This window comes from Chiloscyllium plagiosum, unplaced genomic scaffold (assembly GCF_004010195.1).
Source record: "Chiloscyllium plagiosum isolate BGI_BamShark_2017 unplaced genomic scaffold, ASM401019v2 scaf_6018, whole genome shotgun sequence".
Classification (NCBI taxonomy): Eukaryota; Metazoa; Chordata; class Chondrichthyes; order Orectolobiformes; family Hemiscylliidae; genus Chiloscyllium; species Chiloscyllium plagiosum.
Window position 1 is genome coordinate 1 of NW_025212030.1, and position 22525 is coordinate 22525.

The following is a 22525-nucleotide window of genomic DNA, read 5'->3' on the forward strand; positions in this document are numbered from 1 at the left end:
ACAGGCCCTTCTGCCCAACAAGTCCACACTGACCTTCCGAACAGTAACCCACCCAGATCCATTTCCCTTTGGCTAATGCACCTAACACTATGGGCAGTTTAGTATGGCCAATTCGCCTGACCTTCACATCTTTGGACTGTAGGAGGAAACCGGAGCACCTGGAGGAAACCCAAGCAGACACGGGGAGAATGTGCAAACTCCACACAGACAGTTGCCCAAGGCTGGAATTGAACCTGGGACCCTGGTGCTGTGAAGTAGCAGTACTAACCACTGAGCCATGAGTTGAGGAAGCAAACTTGAAAGCATTCCAATAATGTAATCTGAAGGGACAAACCCAGGTGCTCTTAATGGTAATCCCTTTAGCCATGTATTTTTACTCCTCTCACTTCCATTTATCCCTTTTCTCAATCAGGACTCACCTCCTTGCTTCTGAAGTGCACTGATGTGAGGAATGCTATATGGATACAACCCCCTGTTGTTTTGGAATGGAAAGTTGGAAAGAAGAAAAAATTAAATTGATTTACAAGGCACTTTCTCAGGATGTCCAAACACACATCATATTCAATGCATGACTTTTAAAATACCAGTACAACCTTAAGTAGATTAATAGTATTATGCAAGTTGAAAGTGAAATTCAGAGTACTATGAAATGTGATTAACTCTCAACATTGATCAATACTATCCTGAGAGGAGATGGGGACTCTTTTCTTTGGTTTACCAGTGTGCAATAGTGATATAATTTATGCAAAAAATGAATGTAATTTGATTAAAATGTAATTTGCTTAAAATGGTTACATTTCACTTCCCAGTGCTCATGACATCGCAAATATTGGGATTCTAGCAGTGGAGTGAGTGGCAAGACTCCCTTTACTGGCATGTTATGTGGTGCAACATCAATCTAAAGTATGGAATATGCGCCACAGAATGAGACTCCATGAGCTTTTAAATAGGTGGACCAAAACTGTTCACAATGTCCTAGGTGTGGTCTAATTACTATCTTGTATAGCTTTAGCAAGACCTCCCTATTTTAAAACTCCATTCCCTTTGAAATAAAGCCAACATCCTACAAAACTTTCTTAATACTTCTTGAATGCTAGCTTTTTGTGATTTATGCACAAGGATTCCCAAATTCCTCTGTGCTGTAGCTTCCAGCACTCTTTCTCAATTTAAATCATTTTCAGTTCCTCTATTCTTCCTGGATGCCAAGTGCATAACCTCACATTTTCCTGCCTCATATACCATATGCTAAGATTTTGTCCACTCACATCACCTGTCTATATCCCTCTGCAAAATCTCTGTGTCATCCTCAGCACTTGTCTTCACCTATTTTTGTGCCATCTACAAACTTGATAATGGTACATTCATTTTCCTCAACCAAATCATGCATATATATTGTAAATAATGGTAACCCCGTACCCATCCTGTGGCATTCTACAGATTGCCAATTTGAAAATGCACTCTCCCTACCTTGCTTATCCCAATTTTCTGTCTTCTATTAGTTAACAAATCCTTTATCCAGGCTATTATACTACCTCCAACATAAGCTCTTATTAGAACAGCCATAATTTCACTGAATGCCAGAGCAGCTTCGATGAGCTGAATGGCCTACTTATGCTTTCCCCCTCAGGACTCCACTCTCTTCCCCCCCCCCACTATTGCATGAATGCTGCTCCCTCCACACTCCACCTCAGCTCTGATGAATACTAATATAGACTCCAAATGTTAGCTTCCTCTCCCCCTCCCTAAATGTTGCCTGACCAGCCGTGATCGCCACAAGCCAGGCAGCATCAGAAGGTGGAGAAGGGTCACACCCGAAATATCCACTTCTCCACCTCCTCAAGCTGCCTGGCTTGCTGTGTTCTCCCAGCCTCCTGCTGTCTATTTTGGATTCCAGCACCTGGAGTTTTTCTTTGTGTTCTGATGTGAGAACTGGTGTGTTTTCAGCATTTTTGTTTTCAGAAGCACTATTTCTGCTCTTATGTTTTATGATTTTATTTCCTTAAGTCTCTACAATGATGACATTTACCAACCTACTTTAAAGATGACCATACCCAAAAGTTCTCCTACCTTGTTTCATGTATCAGTCATTTAATGTTAAAGTGGTTTAAACTGTAATCTATTTCAACACATACCAGACCTAAATGTACACAATATTGTAAATTAATCTGGTACCGAATGTTTTCTTTTAATTTAGAAGTCATTTTCTATGACCACGAATCACTCCTAGCCCCTCAATCCGAGTTTCCATTTCTAGCTTTTAAACTTTTCTACAAAATTCACTTTTCCAACTGAGCCTCTGACCTTTCCCAACTCTAATGTTGACTCATTTTAACATTATTGATTAGTGGTGCTGGAAGAGCACAGCAGTTCAGGCAGCATCCAAGGAGCTTTGAGATTTCAAAGCTCCTTGGATGCTGCCTAAACTGCTGTGCTCTTCCAGCACCACTAATTCAGAATCTGGTTTCCAGCATCTGCAGTCATTGTTTTTACCTAGCTCATTTTAACATTATTCTTGTTATTTTACTTTAATACGGTGGCACAGTGGTTAGCACTGCTGCCTCACAGCGCCAGAGACCCGGGTTCAATTCCCGCCTCAGGCGACTGACTGTGTGGAGTTTGCACATTCTCCCCGTGTCTGCGTGGGTTTCCTCCGGGTGCTCCGATTTCCTCCCACAGTCACAAAGATGTGCAGGTCAGGTGAATTGGCCATGCTAAATTGCCCATAGTGTTAGGTAAGGGGTAAATGTAGGGGTATGGGTGGGTTACGCTTCGGCGGGTCGGTGCGGACTTGTTGGGCCAAAGGGCCTGTTTCCACACTGTAATGTAATCTAAATCTAATCAAGAGAACTTACAGATGCTAAAAAAATCAGAAACATAAATAGAAATTGCTGGAAATAATCTCAGCAGGTCTGACAGCATGAATGGAGAGAAATCAGAGTTAACTCTTCGGATCCAGTGACCCTTGCCCAGAACGTTCATTCCTCAGCTCCAAACGCAGACCCAGAGGGTTCTGTAAATCAGCTCCGCCTGCTGGTTTCTGGTGGCCACTGCGCTTCCCGGTTTGTTTACCGTCACGCTCCCCCTGGTGGGGGCTGGAGGTGCTGCTGGCAGCTGGCACGGTGCCGTGGCTCAGCAGCGCTCGCACTCGTTCCCAAGTTGTTCCCTTTTCAGTTCCGATGTAGCCGGATTCTGCTGAGATCTCAGCACCATGTCCTTCCTGAGTAGCTCCCCCTCCTACAGCTCGCTCACCGGCTTCGAGGAAGAACTCCCAGCCGACAACCTTGTCCTGTTCGAGGTGGCCTGGGAGGTGGCGAATAAAGGTAAGGGCTGCAGTTCGGACTGCGGCGGCTGCAGGAAGCTCCGGGGGCGGCCGGCTCAACATACTCGGCCGGGACAGGCAAACTAACAGCAAGCCCCACTCACTGGGCGACTCTGTCACTAGCTGTGTCTCTATCGGAGCAGCTCCTCATCTACCCTTCGTGCAATGCAGCAACACGTACGCTGCGTATGGTTTTTATTTTAAAAAAAAACGCGTTGATCTATTTGTAAAGTGAGCTTTGCTGATCTGACATTTCAAATGTCATATTACCATAGCACCACATTTCAATATTGTTGAGGTTCGGTACAGGCGCATTATAGTTTTAAGAGAAAAAAACAACCGTTTTCAATTCTGCATATTTCCCCAAGATAAGAATGTAAAGGTCAAGGACAAGAAAAAGGTCATCCTCGCCACATCTAAACTCATCCTGCACATAATGTTGAAGGAATCCCAGGCAATGCTCAGGTTTCCTGCTTGCTTGGGTCTTGGCGTCAGATCAGCTGTGAGCAGTCTCTCGTAATATTATGTATAGTAACAATTATTTTACCTGTTTTGCTGACTCACTAACAGGACATTTGTGATGTTTTGCCTGAATACAATTGTTCTCTGAAGCTGTACCACTGTTCATCTTCAAGTAGCAGACGTTCTGCTTAAAATGTGTACTTCAATATGGATTTACTCAAGAAAGTTTCAAAACTACTGCAACCATGTATCTAGTTTTCCCATCATTACATCTTGAATATATTTTGTTTTAGCCACTATTCAAACCAGATTATTATTCTAAATGTGTTATTCTTCTGAGTTTAAAACGTGTATATGTTTTTAAACTCATTTTATGTGTCCTTGTCGTTTTTACTGGCATATTTTGAAGTAATGATCTGGGTTGCCCATATATGGACCATTTGTGATGTTGTAACCTTGATCCATGTTCACCTTGACTCTCTTTATATCTGGTAATATCAAGTATAATCTATTACTGTGAAAGATTGTATTAGGTAGTTTTTTTTTAACAAAGAAAAATATGTAGAATATCCCTACTTTCAATCTGTTGAGGCTTGGGCCTGTTTCTGAAAGGTCATGTGAATAGCCTGCTCCCAGCCACTGTTCATATTGCTAGATCTCTTCCTTGCTGGAAGGTGTCCAGTTTCCAACTTGGCGTTTTCCCATTTTGACACAATGAAACAAGAGAGAACTCTGAGTGCCACTGTACAGGCTGCTTGTATATATGATTTTGGCTTAATTGTCAAAATGAAGGTAGGTGACAACACATTTAAGACTGAAGCAGGTAGTGGGTGCTAATGAACTTATTTTATCTTGTAAGGAGATCTTCCTTTTTCTTCTGCTGCCCACCAGGGATTGTTAGCCACACTGGAATTTAGTTCCATTAATGCTAACTATCTTCTAACCTCTTATCCCAATGGCTGTTCTTGATGTGTGACTTGAAACAGTGAGTGTTGGCAGATTGATTAATTAAACAGGCTGAGCAGAAATTCAGAATTCAACCTGAGGCTTCTTTGGTTTGTGGAGTCATTCCACATTGAGCATTACGTTTACCAATTAAATTTGTAATAAAATTATTTCACCACATAATAACTCTTTACGTAAAGCCAGAGCATTTAAATATGAATGGCCAGAACAATGACTCTGACTTAGTTAGGTGTACTGTTGCATATTAAACTTGTGCTGTTGCATATTAAACATGCGCTGGTGTCTGAGGTTTGTGTATTTTTGGGTTGGGAAGATGAGGGAATTGTGGGTCTGGATCTCTGGTCTGTCCATTGATGAGTTACTCACCCAATTTATAAGGCAAATGATGTTTACACAATCACTAGTTTTACAAGAATAAAGTTAGTGCCTTCAGGAGAATAGATCAAAGAAATAAAGAAGAAATGTAACCAGCAAAATTAGTGAGCATGCCGACACGTATGTCTTGTTTGTACTATTGTCCATATTTGATCTAGCAAAGGGTTCAGTGTCTTGGACAATAGATCACTTGGGCATTTCTTTCAGTTTGGGGAAGTGATAGCCTAGTGGTGTTATCTTTAGACTGTTAATCCAGAAACTCAGCTAATGTTCTGGGGACCCATCTGCCATGGCAGATGGTGGAATTTGAATCTGGAATTGAGTCTAATGATGACCATGAAACCATTGTTATTTGGAAAAAACCCATCTCGTTCACTAATATCCTTTAGGGAAGGAAATCTGTCATTCTTACCTGGTCTGGCCTACATGTGACTCCAGACCAACAGCAATGTGGTTGACTCCTAACTGCCCTCTGGGCAATTAGGGATGGACAATAAATGCTGGTCTAGCAAGAGATGCCCACATCCCATGAACAAATTCAAAAAAGAACAGACCTCATTATGAAAGGAACCACCAATGAATGCCAGGTGCATTTGGGCTGAGGATTCTAGTAATATTGACTATAAATGAACACTCCTTTTTGAAGAAGAGCCTTCCATTTTCCTTTCCACCCTCTCCATTCCATAGGACTATCTCGTACATTTTAAAAATACATTCATAGGATGAGGGTATTGCTGGCTAAAACAGCATTTATTGCCCATCCCTAATTGTTAAGAGTCAACCAGACTGTTGTGGGCCTGGAGTCATGTGTAGGTCAATCCCGTTCCCTAAAGGACATTGGTGAACCAAGTGGGTTGTTCCTGACAATTGGTTCATGGTCATCACTAGAGTCTTAATTCCAGATACTTTTGTTGAAATCAGATTTCACCATCTGCTATGTTGAGATTAAAACCCAGGTTCCCAGAATGTTATCTGTGTCTCTGGATTAACAGTCCAGTGATAATACCACTAAGTCATTGACTCCCCTTAAAAATCTGTGTAGATGTTACATACAGTAAAATAGAAACTAAGATAAATTAGGAATAGTGAATGGGTGACAGCAAGTAGTAACTTTGAACATCTGTAGATTGAGGTGGGAAAGGAATGTAATAAGTTTTACAGTTTTCAGTTCCTGGAATTTGGGTAAATGATGATTCAGTGAAATGTGATTGCAAGATTGAGAGCGATAATGTTGAACATGTAATTTAGATCAATTTCATTGCAATTCACTAATTCTGAATGGGCAGCAGTGGGGAGAGTGTCAGACTTCATCCTGATCAGCATTTCTGATTAGTCATAAGACACATACATCTAATTTAGCAACAGATGATATTGCAGACCGAATACTAACTTGAAATAGGAGGAGTGTTTTGCTCCAAGCATCAGTTTATGGGTACAGATCAGCCACGAAGCTGCAGTGATAATTCTAAAACTCCTTTAAACCACATAAAGATTGATCAGATTAATAAAACCTAATTTTCATTTTGTATTTTGACTTCCAAAATGTTGCAAAATACATGTTTTGGTGTTTTGTATTTTTAAAATAAATGCAGGAGGTTAAAAAGACTTTTAGCAAGAACCAAACCGAAATCAGTGCAAAGACTGCAGTGGATTAGCAGCTGATGCATAAATGCCCCCACTGAAGTTGTTTTCCCCTCTCCCTCTCCCTGACAGTATTACTGAGAACATGGCAGTGTCACTATTGGTACATTTCAGAATAGAGTTGCCCAGACATGATGGACTCAAACTGAAAGTGGTTAATCATCTCCACAAATTACAGTATTTTCAGCAACAAATTGGAACAATAAAAATAAATTGGTTGTCTTCTGTTAATAAGTATAGCAGCTATGCTACTATTTTCAACAATGTTTCACATCATTGCAAAGATATACTCTTGTATTGTACTACTTGCGTTCAAGTTTAAAATTCAATGTTAATTGTTTCTTGGAGATTGTTTTGCTGCTCTCAGCTGTGTAGGGGTTTAACAACTCTGAGATATGAATATTAGAGCAGATCTAAAGTTTGCATCTTTCGAAAGGCACAACAACACATTTGTTTGAAGAAATTGCTGGGGGAACTCAGTTGATCTAGCAGCATCTGTGGAGAAAAAGCAGAGTTAATGTTTCGAAGAAGGGTCGCTGGACTCCAAACATTAACTTTATTTGCTCTCCACAGACGCTGCCAGACCTGTTGAATTCCTTAAGCAAATTCTGTTTTTGTTTCAAATTTCCAGTATCATAGTTATTTGTTTTATTCTACTTTTGTTTAGAAATTATTTGAAGAATATCATTCCAAAATGTAGCTCAACATCAACATTTTTAAAATCTTTTGTGAATGTCCTCAACCCCGGATTCCACTAAGCGCCAAGAATTAAAACATGCTTAGAGTACAGAACCACCCTGATTATCTGAACTTCAATTATCCAAATTTCGGATTATCCGAACAAGATCTCATGGTCCTGGAACAACATTATCCAAACAAAAGACTCCTTGCCCGTGGCGTTCAGATAATCGAGGTTGTTCTGTATACCTATGATTTCACCCCATTTTGACTCACCTCTGTTTTAGGGAGAGCTTTGTTTTGAAATAATCATATTGCAAAGTCATACAGCAGATTGTTCAGTGAAGGTCTTTTAAATATATAATTTAAAAGTGTTATTTTACAGTAGATTTTGTGTTTTGTCCTAACTTTGAGGAAATAACAATATTGAACCTGAGTTCGCAAAATCTCATATAATTTATTTTGAAACCCCACAATCTATCAGAGAATAGACAAATGTATAGATACATAGCACCACTCACTACCTCAGGGCAATCCAAAGTGCCTTAGAGTCAATGCAATTTTTTTTTGAAGAGTAGTCATTGTTGTTAGGAGTGTTACTTTGAAAGTTAAAATTCCCTGATCTTGGCTGTAGTAAAGGTTTCTGTCACCAGTTTGCTTCTGTTAGACTCTCTACTTGTTGCTGTTCCCTCTATTGAAGTCTAGTCAACTTCCTGTCTTACTTGTAAACTTCACTGTCCAAAACTCTACATACAAATAAAATGGCACTTCGCACTTGGAGTTGAACACACAACTGCTGTACTCATCCTGACACCGAGCCAAACGCCATCAAATCATTTTTGAAATGTCAGTACCATATCAGATCAACAGAAGAGCCACATGCTACTTGGCATTGCTGGGTCTGGAATATAAATGTAATATTCGTAAAGTAGGTGAATGTAAAATTAATTCACAACAAAGTTTACTCATCCTATCTTTACTGTCTCCAACAATTAATTAATTTTCACCGTCTCTAATCCTGCATGGACTATAAACAGACTTTGGGCTGAATGAGTGTAATCATGTATATGCTTGTCATTTTATTATCCTGCTATAAATGACTGTCCCATGTAACCCTGGCAACTGAAATCTGAGCTGAAAATGTGTTGCTGGAAAAGCGCAGCAGATCAGGCAGCATCCAAGGAGCAGGAGAATCGACGTTTCAGGCATGAGCCCTTCTTCGGGAATGAGGAAAGTGTGCCAAGCAGGCTAAGATAAAAGGTAGGGAGGAGGGACTTGGGGGAGAGGTGTTGGAAATGCGATAGGTGGAAGGAGGTCAAGGTGAGGGTGAAGGCCGGAGTGGGGGTGGGCGCAGAGTGGTCAGGATGAAGATTGCAGGTTAGGAAGGCGGTGCTGAGTTCGAGGGTTGGGACTGAGACAAGGTGGGAGGAGGGGAAACGAGGAAACTGGAGAAATCTGAGTTCATCCCTTGTGGTTGGAGGGTTCCTAGGTGGAAGATGAGGTGCTCTTCCTCCAGCTGTCGTGTTGCTATGGTCTGGCGATGGAGGAGTCCAAGGACCTGCATGTTCTTGGTGGAGTGGGAGGGGGAGTTGAAGTGTTGAGCCATGGGGTGGTTGGGTTGGTTGGTCCGGGTGTCCCAGAGGTGTTCTCTGAAACGTTCCGCAAGTAGGCGGCCTGTCTCCCCAATATAGAGGAGGCCACATCAGGTGCAGCGGATGCAGTAAATGATGTGTGTGGAGGTGCAGGTGAACTTGTGGCGGATATGGAAGGATCCCTTGGGGCCTTCGAGGGAAGTAAGGGGGTAGGCATGGGCGCAAGTTTTACATTTCGTGCGGTTGCAGGGGAAGGTGCCGGGAGTGGAGGTTGGGTTGGTGGGGAGTGTGGACCTGACGAGGGAGTCACGGAGGGAGTTGTCTTTTTGGAACGCTGATAGGGGAGGGGAGGGAAATATATTCCGGTGGTGGGGATCGTTTGGAGGTGGCGGAAATGACGATGGATGATACGATGTATATGGAGGTTGGTGGGGTGGTAGGTGAGGACCAGTGGGGTTCTGTCCTGGTGGCGGTTGGAGGGGCAGGGCTCAAGGGCGGAGGAGCGGGAAGTGGAAGAGATGCGGTGGAGGGCATCGTCGACCACATCTGGGGGGAAATTGCGGTCTTTGAAGAAGGAGGCCATCTGGGTTGTTCGGTATTGGAACTAGTCCTCATGGGAGCAGATGCGGCGGAGACGAAGGAATTGAGAATATGGGATGGCGTGTTTACAGAGGGCAGGGTGGGAGGAGGTGTAGTCTAGGTAGCTGTGGGAGTCAGTCGGTTTATAGTAAATGTCCGTGTTGATTCGGTCGCCCGAGATAGAAATGGAGTGGTCGAGGAAGGGGAGGGAGGAATCTAAGACTGTCCAGGTAAATTTGAGGTTGGAGTGGAAGGTGTTAGTAAAGTGGATGAACTGTTGAACCTCCTCGTGGGAGCACGAGGCAGCGCCGATACAGTCATTGATGTAGCGGAGGAAAAGGTGGGGGGTGGTGCCAGTGTAGCTGCGGAAGATGGACTGTTCCACATATCCTACAAAGAGGCAGGCATAGCTGGGGCCCATGTGGGTGCCCATGGCTACTCCTTTGGATTGGAGGAAGTGGGAGGATTGGAAAGAGAAGTTGTTCAAAGTGAGGACCAGTTCAGTCAGTCGAAGGAGGGTGTCAGTGGAAGGGTACTGGTTGGTACGGTGGGAAAGGAAGAAGTGGAGGGCTTGGAGGCCTTCGTGATGGGGGATAGAGATGTATAGGGACTGGATGTCCATGGTGAAGATAAGGCGTTGGGGACCGGGGAAGCGAAAATCTTGGAGAAGGTGGAGGGCGTGGGTGGTGTCCCGAACGTAGGTGGGGAGTTCTTGGACTAAGGGGGACAGGACCGTGTCAAGGTATGCAGAAATGCATACTGAAACTGAAATATGAGACTGCTGCTGTCAAATGTTACTGACTACACACTGTAATCAACAAGCAATGTCTTCCTTGCTGTTGATTACAGTGATTACTAGTTTTTGATACATGCGTGGTTAATTATTGTTTGTCCAACTGACTCAATAGTTAGGGTATTTTCTGTGATGTCGCATACTTCTCAGTACAAAGCAACATATCCTCTAACTCAACATGAGCAGCACCACAGGGGCTCTGCTAGGTTTGAGAAAGAAGCTCTCGCACTTTTGAAAAAAAACGGGAGAGTTGAAAATGTTTTCAAAGGAAGTTGTAAATAATGTTAAAAAAATTAGCCCCGGAGATAAATACCTGAAATGGTAACTTATATTTTTGTGGTGTTTGGATTGAGGTGGATTTTTAGTTCAAAGAATTTAGCTTTCATGAGGACACTACAGATCTTAACGTTTTGTTTTTCAATTGAGCTTTTTCCCTTTCTTTCTCTTAAAAGCCTAATTCCTTCAGGTCAATACTTCCATTGATGATGGTTGCCTGACAACACCTCACCTTGCTGATTATTCTTCATATATGAAGTTAAGCATTGATAGTTGGTTAGATATTAACAGAAGGGGACATCAAAGCTTTACCTGATCATTTCTACCCAATTTCATTGATTGTCCATGCCTCAAGAAATGTCACTTAGTACTGAACAAGATTGGGAAACCTGACTCATTTAGCCTCTTCCTATCCCAGCAATGTTGTAATCCATTTTTGGCATCAGTCAGACTGAGACTTGCATAGGTTGGGGATAGGAGTCAGGGCTGCCAGGTCTATAAAGATTGATTTGCCTTTTTTAAGTGCTAGTTTTACTGAAATGATTCACTTAATGTAAAATAAAACTTGCTGATCTTTTTTCAAACCCAGGAGAGAGCTATATTTTTTAAAAATCTATAAAAGATACATTATCTGGTTTTAATGCTTCCGAAATCTTACAGTATGGTCCTTACAATATGAATAATTTCAACAAGTTGAATTAATGAAGTGCCTTTATTGTAGGAAGATTTACAAGGCACTTCACAGAAAGATAATTGAACAAAACTTGACATGATTCCAAAGACTTGAAGATCTCAGTGAGGATGGTTAAAAGCTTGGTCTGAAATAAAGTGGTAATAAGGAGGACATAGAGAAATGGAGAGACAGTGAAGATAATGGAAGGAACAATAGAATGCTGGGCAACCCCAATCTACCAATTACTGTCCCATCACCTTACTCACAATCATCAGTCGAATGAATGTGGAAGGGGTAATAAACAGTGCTGACTAGCAATGCTTGCTCAGCAACTGTCTGCTCACTGACACTCAGTTTGAGTTCTGCCAGTGTCACTTAGCTCCTGACGTCATTACAACCCCTTGGTCCAAGCTTGGACAAAAGATCTGCATTCGTGAGGTGAAAGTGTCTGCCGTTAACACAAAAGGCAACATTTGTCTGCCTGTGACATCAAGGATTAAAGTTGATAAGAATCAGAAGGAAAACTTTCCAGTAGTGGACACAGCCCAGCATGAAGGAAGTTTGTTATGGTTATTGGGGGCCAATTAGCTCAGTGCCAGGCCATTGTTGTAAAGGCATAGCAGTGCATTCGTGAGGCCAACCAACCGTCTGTTTCATCAGTGACCTTCCCTCCCTTATTTAGTCAGAAAGTGGGGATGTTTACTGATGGTCACTGATAATTGCACAATTTCCAGCACCCTTCATGACTCCTCAGGTTCTGAGGCAGACCATGTCCACATGTAGCAAGGCTTGGACAACATTCAGGCTTAGGCTGATGGGAAAAATGGAATTCACACCAATCAAAGGCGAGGCAATGACCATCTCTAATATCAGAGAATCTAGAATATCCTTGTAACATACAATAACATGACTGTCTCTGAATTCCCCCTTTATTAACATGCTGGTATTACCACCAACGAGAAACTGAGTAGGACCAGCATATAAACTTTTGGTTACAAGAGAAGGCTGGGAAATTTATGGTAAGAATTTTGTCACCTATCTCTCCAATGCACCATCTATAAGACAGGTGAGGAATGTGATGGAATATTCTAGACTTGCAGGTCTAAACAAAGCTAGAAGTTGATACCATCCAGGACAAAGCAGCTTCCTTGAATGGCATCTGATTTGCCACTTTAATCATTCAGTCATTCCACCACGGATGCACAATGGCAGCATGTTCATGATGCACTCTAGCAACTCATGGAGGCACTGCTGATAGTTGCCAAAATTAAGGACAGTGGCAGCAGATCAGAACACCACCATCTTCCAGATCTCCTTCAAGCCACAGTCCATCCTGACTTGGAACAATATTGCTGTTCCCTTGCTGTCGCTATGTCAAAATTTAAAAGCACCATGAGTTATACCTGCATAAGTACACTGTAGCAGTTCACCAATATAGCTCACCACCTTCCTCTCCAGGACAGTTAGAGATGGTCAACAATTGTTGGCCTTGCCATTGACAACCATATTCCGTGAAAGAATAATGAAAAGTTTGGGGACTACAGAATGGCATTAAAGTGAGGAGTAAATAATCTCTTCAGTGATCAGAGTCGGAATATCATGAAATTCAAACGTTTTTTACATCTAACTCAGGCCTATCATTGAAAGTTACTCTCAGTAGCCCACAATATGAAATATGGATCATTTCAATTGTTTATAAATTGGAAAAATATCAAAGCACAATCTGCACAGTTGGAAAAATGGGAAAATATCAAGAAATAGAAGCAAAGGTTGTAAGTTAAATATGTATTTGTTGTTAAAGTGATATTTTGCCATGACAAGGGGAAGAATTAAGTGTTGTATCATTACATAAGAAGTGTTGCAGGCTAGTGATGACATTCTGATCCATTCTCTGTGGAGATTTGCTAATCTTTTGTAGATATTTGATAAATATCAGTCCTGTAAAGAGTAACTAAATACAATTTAACTGTGAATCAGTTAAATTTTGAATTGTGAGACATTTGTGCCGCTGTCTATTATTTACACTGTTAAATATATTTGGAGATTTCCCTGTAGTGATTTGAATGGGTGGGGTCAGAATCCATGAGATGGTACTTGATGCCTGACCTTTGGAAGATGTAGTCAAATGAACTTATTTTTATTGCATTCGTTTGTGAGAATATATAGGTCTTGAAGTATAATTTCCCTTTGTTCAATTCTGACTTTTTTTTTTCTGTTCTAGTCGGTGGTATCTATACTGTCATCCAAACCAAAACTAAGTTGACAGTAGATCAGCTTGGAGAGAATTATATTCTGATTGGTCCCTACTTTGAGAACAGCGTCAAAACACAAGTGGAGCTGATTGAGCCACCAAACTTGGCCATTAAACGAACTATTGATTGCATGAGCTCCAGAGGCTGCAAGGTATTGTAAATTCTTCACATTCTGTTGAGTTGGGAATAACTTGGCTGTTTGACTGGTTACATGATTTGGAGATGCCGGTGTTGGACTGGGGCGTACAAAGTTAAAAATCACACAACACCAGGTTATAGTCCAACAGGTTTAGTTGGAAGCACTACCTTTTGGGGCTACCTGATGAAGGAGCAGCACTCCAAAAGCTAGTGCTTCCAATTAAACCTGTTGGGCTATAACCTGGTGTTGTGTGTTTTTTAACTTTGACTGGTTACATTGTGGCGTTTTAAACAGCATAGGACGTCCCTTTATGTGGATATTATAAACAGCATATGATCTGGCTGTACTTCAATATTGTAAAGAGTTAGAAGTAGCTAAATATGACAGTCCATGACTTATCTGTATTCTTGAATGTTGAGATTTTTTAATTCTTCATTTTATTTGTACCATAGCTAAATATATTTTGGAACATACTGGTGAATTTTCCATTGAGTTGAAAGCTGTGTTTTTGAGCTTGTAAGTCTGCTAAATCTATAGATTAATCATTATTTCTGTTGTTGTATGTGAGACCTTGCCAGAAGGAAAGACTTCGAACAGGGTTGTGGATGCGAGAACCACCGTTCCAGAAAGGAAGTGAAGACAGTGAACGGAAGTGGGTTAAACTGTTAGAAAATATTCTCGAAATTATAGTGCTTGGTATCAGGGTGAGACATGCAGCAACCAGGAGACAAGCAGCAGATATTTCTGACTTGGGAAGTAATGGTTGTGGATGGCACCTTGTTATTGTAACTGTGAGATTGCCAAAAAAAAAACAAAATATAGTTGGCTGGCTCATTATTCAGAGAAAAGTGCACCCAGATCTTCAGTGGCCCAGTATTGTTCACCGTGTCCCTTGTTGGAAAAGGAAATGGATGGTGGACATTTTCGAAGCCGGGTTACGATTATGATTGTAATTTGGTTTTTAGTTTGTTTTAGGAGCTAATTACAGGGTGGCAATGGAATGTTCATAATGTCTATATTTTGCAGAATCCTGTAGAACTATTATCAATATATTCACAAATTGGTGCTAAGACATTCCATCCTCCCCTTTACCACAACTAGCATTTTCAATTCTACTGAATATGTTCAATTTGATGCAAAATTTTCTTTTTAAACGAAATGTAATTTGGGGACAAAATTGAAATTGAGAGAGAAAGTTTTGTCTCAAATGATTGTTCAGTAATGAAATTAGAAAAATAATTTAAATGGAAAATATTCTGGGATATATGCAAAACCATTGTCACAAAGGAACATTGATGATGACTAGATACTTAAATAAGATGAATGCAGTGTCCTTATAAGGATTTAAAGATTTAAAGTCTGGGTGGTTGAATGTACATATCCCTGGGGTCCAGTTGGCTCTGAAACAAGGAAACTCCCTTCTGGCAGTTTGCTATAATGTAAAATTAATTTGAGATATTGTCTGCTTGTACTTACCACCAAAGTCTGACACTAAATTAATAGTTTCACTCAGAGGCCACAAGATGGTTAATGTGGGAAAATGCTTAGTTTGAGGTAATTGTTTTGGCATGGAGCTGTGTAAAGGAAGTCAGGAGTAACATGATGATGCATAAAAAATAATTTAGGGAAAAAACAGAGTCCCAAGCTGATGAAAACAAATGGGCTCAAAGACTAAGGAGTTATTAGGAATGGTGAATAAATGTTTACTCAAGGAGGCTGGGGAAGGAGGGTGAGGTATGGGGGTGACTGGGAGGAGGGAGAGAATGCCAAAGGAGGTCTGATCATCAATGGAGGAGCACATTTGCTTGATGAGGGAGTGAGGATGAGTCCCCATGAGACCACAGCAGAGTTGAGGGGTCAAGTAATTTAGGAGAAGCATCCCCTGGAAACGAGTTGTTACTTAACCCCTTGGGAACAGAAAATGGATTACTGGGATGAACTGTTTGTGGAAGTAAGAGGAGTAGTGTACAATATGTCTCAAAGGAGTTTGACAGTAAAACATATTGTTTGACAATCTATATCTACATGCATTTAAACATGCAATTATTGACAAAGAACATTCAACATTAAAGTATTAGCATTAATTTTTGAATCAAGTAGGCCAATGTATAATATGCAACTCTCCAGTGTATAAAATATACATTTCACTTAACTCCGTTCTTGAATGCCTTGAATAATGCAGTAATTTGTATAACAAATAGGGTTTGGGCAAAAATATAATTCTGTTTTTTGCCATTAGTTGTTGAAAATTGTGGTGATGCGAACTTTATTCCATTGTTTGTGTCATCATACCAATGTGTAATAGCAGGAAAATATTCACAAGTCTGCCAGCCATAAGACTCTAAAGAATCTCCCAAAGTGCATCATTATTCATAAATCAAGAAACCATGTAAATGTTCTGATGCATTAAGCACTCTCAGGTCAATCCATATTGATCTTGACACTGGATGTCTGAAATGGAAAATGCATTATTCCCCAACAATAATGTCAACCAAAGAGATGTGCATCAAAATCACAGAGAATCCTTCCAAAATGCTTTATGTATAATTCATTGTTTTGAAGTTTGAAAATGCAGCAGTCATTTGGTGCCCAGTTGTATCAAACAACCTGATGAAACTTTTTATTGTTTGATGCCAACAATATTGACCAGGACACCAAAAGAACTCCCTTTTCTTCATTGACATCATGTTAAGGATCCACTCAATTCACCCAAAAAGTACTAGGGATCATTCCTTCAGTACTGCATCAGAGTATCTGTCTATGCTCTGTGCTCAGAACAGAACTTGAGCCCACAATCTTAATTTTTTAGGATTGGGAATGCTACACACAGAGCCAAGCTTGGAGCCTGTATTTATTTAGTTTTGTTAACAACCTTTAACCATTAATAAGGTATAAAACAAATAGATTCCTGAACATTAAAAAGTTTTAAACCTAATTATCAAAAGAACAGTGCAATTGTTAAAATAATGTTTCTTTAGGTTGTATTCTGTCATGAAAATCTCTCCTGCATGATCAATGTGTTCTATTTTGCTAACATGTTCACAGCTGTGACATTGCCCTTTGCCTATTAATAACCTTATTCTAGCAAGTGTCGTCTGAAGAGAACTATATTTGTACATAGACATCAGAAATGTCAAGGACAAGATGAGGCCATTCAGCCAATTGAAGTTCACCTCTGTAACCGCCTTACTTTCCCATTATATACCCAGGCAGCAAACTAAATTCCCTAATGTCTTGCCCTCTACCACTTATTTTAAATATTTCACCATGTATTAAGTGAAGAATATTTTAATCTATTTCAAAGTTACCTTTTAACTTTTTACATTTTTCATGCCACCCTAGTTACATAATACTCTGGACTTATCTATACCATTTTATATTTTACATATATCATCAACAAGTACGTGCTTAACCATCATCTAAAGATACTCATTTCTTTGTCACTTGTAAATGTTTGTGTTGTTTCTCTTTATTTACATCAGTTCTGATGCACGCTTATTATGTTACTATGAGATACATCTCATGTAAAATTTCCTGTATATTCCAGCCAGTAAAAGGGATAATGTTAAATGATCCTTGTATAAAATATTGTTAGATACAACAGGTGTTCAATGAACAGACCTTTCTTTGTATTGATGTTATTGAGCACCATCAGAGAACCTGCTAGAGGGAGGTGAGCAGAAAATTGAGACCAAAAGAAAGAAAAGCGTTGGTAAGCTACAATAGATAGGAAATAGCATCAGTGGGTTGATTAGTGGGTTGATTCCTATGGGTGTAGCCTCTAAGTTCAGATACAGCACCATCTCCTAGAATGATTCATCAGAAGTGCCAGTGGACGATTTATCTCAGCCTCCTCCAGTGGTCCCCATTATCACAGATACCAGTCTTCTGCCAATTCAACACAATCCATGTGAGATCAAGAAATATTTGGAGGTATTGGATACTGAAAAGGTTATGGGCCCCGACACCATTCCAGCAATAGTACTGAAGACTTGAACTCCAGAATGTGCCAACCCCCTAGCCAAGCTGTCCCAGTACAGTTACAATACTGGCATTTACAATGTAGGAAATTGCCCAGATATGTCCTGTTCACAAAAGGCAGGACAAATTTAACCCAGTCAATTACAGCCCCATCAGTCTACTCTCGATCATTAGTAAAGTGATGGAAGGTGCCATCAACAGTGCTATCAAGCGGCACCTGCTCAGTGACGCCCAGTTTGGATTTCGCCAGGACCACTCAGCTCCTGACCTCATTACAGCCTTGGTCCAAACATGGACTAAAGCGCTGAATTGCAGAGGTCGGGTGAGAGTGACAGTCCTTGACCTTAAGGCCGCTTTTGAGTGTGGTATCATGGAGCCCTACCAAAACAGGAATCAGTGGGTATTGGAGAAAAACTCTCTGCTGGTTGGTGTCAAACCTGGCACAGAGGAAGATGGTTGTGATTGTTGGAGGTCAGTTATCTCAGCTCCAGGACATGTCTGCAGAGGTTGCTCAGGGTAGTGTCCTAGGCCCAACCATCAGCTGTTTCACTTATTACCCTCCCTCCAATCATAAGGTTAGAAGTAGGGGTGTTTGCTGATGATTGTACAATATTCAGAACCATTTGTGACTTTTCAGATACTGAAGCAGTCCATGTCCAAATGCAACAAGATCTTGACATTATCCAGGCCTGGACTGACAAGTGGTAAATAACATTCACCACACACAAATTCCAGGCATAGACCATCTTCAATAAAAGACAATCTAATCACTGTCCTTTGACATTCAATGGTGTTACCATTATTGACTTTCCCACAATCAACATCCTGGGGGTTACCACTGACTAGAAACTTAAATGGACTTGCCACATTAACACAGTGGTTACAAGAGCAGGTTGGAGGCTAGAAATATTGTGGCACGTAACTCACTTCCTGACACCTCAAAGACTGTCCACAATATACAAGGTACAAGTCAGGAGTGAGATGAAGTACACCCCACTTGTCTTGATGGGTGCAACTCCAGCAGCCCTTAAGAAGGTTGACACCATCAAGGACAAAGTAACCAGCTTGATTGGCACCTCATTCACAAACATCCACCACTGATGCTAACTAGCAGCAATGTGCATTATCTGCAAGATGCACTGCAGGAATTCAGCAAAAATCCTTAGACAGAAGTATTTGTGGGTTTGTAAGGTACTATCTAGAAGGACAAGGGCAGCAGATACATGGGAATACTACCCCCTGCATGTTCCATTCCAAATTACTATTAAATCTGCTATTAAGTGTCAAGGGAGATACTTAGATTCTCTTCTGTTTGCATTGCTAATTATCTGGCACTTGTGTAGATAAATTTTACTTGCTGCCTGCTAGCGCAGATCTAAAGATGATGCAGATCTTGTTGCAGACAGAAATGGGCTGCTTCATTCCCTGAGGAATTATGAATGGAACTGAACACACTGATGAGAAGAAATTAGATCAACGGTAACTTTTTTTCAATCCATTGAGTTTTCCACCATTCAGTAAGATCATGGTTTATCTGATTTTGGCGTTCACACCATTTTCTTGTCTGACTCTTTCATAACCTTTGACACCTTTTGTAGATCAAAATCTATCAATCAATTAACATCCTCACTTCCAGCCTAATTTTAGCAGGCATCCAACAGCAGATAGAAATAGGTGAGGAAGAGTATACCAATTCTTTTGGGCGCCTTTCTACAGGGAAAGATGACTTTGGCAATCTGAGAGAGATGAAGACCATAGTCGTGAGCAAACGATAAAAAATGGAAGGGCAGAAAGCCTGAACTTCTGTAGGAGGCCTCATGGTGGCGAAAAAGCCAGGAAGAAGAATTGGAACAGGTACTGAAGACCAATAGACATGAATATTGAGGACTCTAGTCAATGACAGTGACTAGGAATCTGCGAAATGGCAATAAAGTGCACACAAAGTTGCAGGATGCCTACGTGGACTGCCTGAGCAAAGCCCCTGATTTTGAATAACAACAAAGAGGAAAAAGATCCCTTTTGTGTCTGGAAGGCAAGTAATTGATGTTACGTGGCCAAGGGAGGTTAGCAGGAGGAGTTTCTTGTACTTGACTCGTTACCAAGCTGACCAAGATCCGGATATAAGCTCTATGACAATATTCTGATGGTCAGCAACTTTGAGTGAATATTCAAGGTTGCTGCCTCTACATCACAGTTTGCCATTAATGTTTGTAAAAAATTGTTGCCAGTTAAGTAAAGAATCCCTCTTTTATAATACTGGTGCAGAGTATGTGTTTAAATTAGCTGTTATATAATGATATGATTAAGCAGCCAATGATTGTTGAGCCTTTGACACTACCCTGACGAGTTTCTACTGAGTCCTGGGGCTGAGATGATTGCCTTGTGCCAACCACAGTTATCTGACTTTGTGGGGGAATAATTCCAGACAGAGGACAGTTTTCTCTGTTTCGGTTGACTTCAATTTTGCCAGCCTCCATGATGCCTTGATTCCAGGGCAGTACTTTCATCTACCTCTGGAATTCAGCTCATTTGTCCATATTTGGATCATGGATGTGATGAGGTTCAAAGGCAAGAGGTCTTGGATGAAGCTAAATTGTCATGCTGAAGACCTCCTCTGAGTAGTTTATTTAGTGAATGAGTGCCACATGATCGTACAGTTAATTGTACCATCTGTACCATCTGATTTTTTGCACTGTCAGGTAGATTGCAACGAGCTAGAACAACTTGACATGATGCACGTTTTCAGCACTACAACTCAGGCAGTGTCAGTGCTGTTAGATATAGTATTGCCATTATTCACTGCTGCTGCTGTTCATTGTTAGCCACTTGTTCTGTTCCATTTGGCGGTCTTCATTGCCTGTTATTCACCAAGTTTTATACATTGCAGTGACCTACTACAGGTACTTTGAAATTCTTGATCCTTTTTTATGTAAATGGAAAAAGTGCAATAAGTGTTTCGAAGAATATACAGTTGCAAATCACAGAATAATATGGTTATATGTGTTTTAAATCAATGAACAGCCTAAGCCATTTCTTTTCAGCAACTTACCCTAACCACTCTACCAGAGCCCTTCATTACATTAAAACTCTCAATTACATTTTAATCATTCACCCTTCCTTTGGAAGTAATCCCAGCATCACAGTGTCTCTTCTCAAAATTATAGTTTATATTCTGAATATATGCTTTCCGCAGCTTTCATGTCCTTTCTATAATGGTGCACCAAAAACTGCAAACAGTATTTAACTGTGGCCTAACCAATATTTTGTACAAATTCATTGTTGTTCCTTTGGTTTAATTCACTAAAACAAGCTGTAATGTTGTTGGTGTTTTGCTAAGCAGCCCACTTTTCCAATTATTGAATTATACATTTTAAAGTTCTTGGAACTCTGTCTTCACCCACACCCTTCAATATTATTCCATTGAATCTACCCTCCCATTTCTTGTTTTTCTTCCTAAAATATATTAGTCATATCTCTCCACATTAGTGTTGTTATTGATGCATTCACACTCATCGTACTAATCAACATTTTGATGAAGTATTTCACACTCCCTTTGTTGTTTGGGTTAGGCTATGGCCATTGGCATTTCGCTGAATGCCCCGAGTGTCAGTGGAATATTCCTCTTTAGAATTAAATGCTTGAGTCTTCTCTTTTTACCTTCGTCATTATCAAGAGGGCTGCTGCAGTTGGAGTCAGTGGCAGAAAGTGAATTGTAAACCCATTGCATCAGAATGAAATGACTCATGGCCCTGTATAATATGGATAATTCAATGTAATCTCTCCAATTGGCAATGAAAAAAATACCTAATTGTGTCGTCCACAATATTTAATTGATTCCATTGAATTATTTATAGTCTGTCAAGAACTTGAGAATATTTTCCTGTTTGTAGTTATGTGGCTGCCTTGTCAAATAAGTATCCATTTGTATTTGCTACTATTGTCCATGATCAGTTTGAATTTCATCAGAACAGATGAAAAGTCACCAGCCTTGAAATCTTAACTCTGCTTTCTTCTCACAGATGCTGTCAGACCCAAGTTTCACCGGCAATTTCTGTTTTTGTTTCAGATCTCCAGCATCCATAGTTTTTTGTTTTACTTTAGTATTCAAATAACTGATTCACTTTCTGTTACTTTTACTGTGCTCTTTGTATTAACAGCTACAATGATGATCTGCTACTTTTGTACATGATGTGTTCACTGGTCATTTGTGACCTAAGCAAAGGTTCAAAATAACTGGGATCTAAGATGAGGATGTTTCCATTGTATATTTTCTCACGCAGTGCCACTGTTTAAGAAGGGTGATAAGGACAAGCCAGGGAACTATAGACCAGTGAGCCTGATGTTGGTGGTGGGCAAGTTGTTGGAGGGAATCCTGAGGGATAGGATGTACATGTATTTGGAAAGGCAAGGACTGATTAGGGATAGTCAACATGGCTTTATGCGTGGGAAATCATGTCTGGCAAACTTGATTGAGTTTGTTTTGAAGTAACAAAGAGTATTGATGAGGGTAGAACACTGGATGTGATCTATATGGACTTCAGTAAGGCATTCGACAAGGTTCCCCATGGGAGACTGATTAGCAAGGTTAGATCTCATGGAATACAGGGAGAACTAGCCATTTGGATACAGAACTGGCTCAAAGGTAGAAGCCAGAGGGTGGTGGTGGTGGGTTGTTTTTCAGACTGGAGGCCTGTGACCAGTGGAGTGCCACAAGGATCGGTGCTGGGTCCCTACTTTTTGTCATTTACATAAATGATTTGATTGTGAGCATAAGAGGTACAGTTAGTAAGTTTGCAGAT

The 22525-nt window shown here is 40.6% G+C and overlaps 1 protein-coding gene across 1 annotated transcript; it reads left to right on the forward strand.

The window, feature by feature from the left end:
- Positions 1-3090: 3090 nt before the first annotated feature.
- Positions 3091-19501, forward strand: LOC122547262 (glycogen [starch] synthase, muscle-like). The gene is made up of 3 exons (XM_043685901.1): positions 3091-3320; positions 13576-13757; positions 19325-19501. The coding sequence occupies exons 1-3, from the start codon at positions 3209-3211 to the stop codon at positions 19499-19501; spliced, it is 471 nt and encodes a 156-aa protein (XP_043541836.1). The 5' UTR covers positions 3091-3208.
- Positions 19502-22525: the final 3024 nt, after the last annotated feature.

Excerpts from the sequence above, each read along its gene's own strand:
- LOC122547262 (XM_043685901.1), top strand. The coding sequence starts at position 3,209 with ATGTCCTTCCTGAGTAGCTCCCCCTCCTACAGCTCGCTCACCGGCTTC. Across the intron at positions 3,321-13,575 it reads CTGGGAGGTGGCGAATAAAG|TCGGTGGTATCTATACTGTC; the intron begins GTAAGGGCTGCA and ends TTTCTGTTCTAG. Across the intron at positions 13,758-19,324 it reads TGAGCTCCAGAGGCTGCAAG|ATCAAAATCTATCAATCAAT; the intron begins GTATTGTAAATT and ends CACCTTTTGTAG.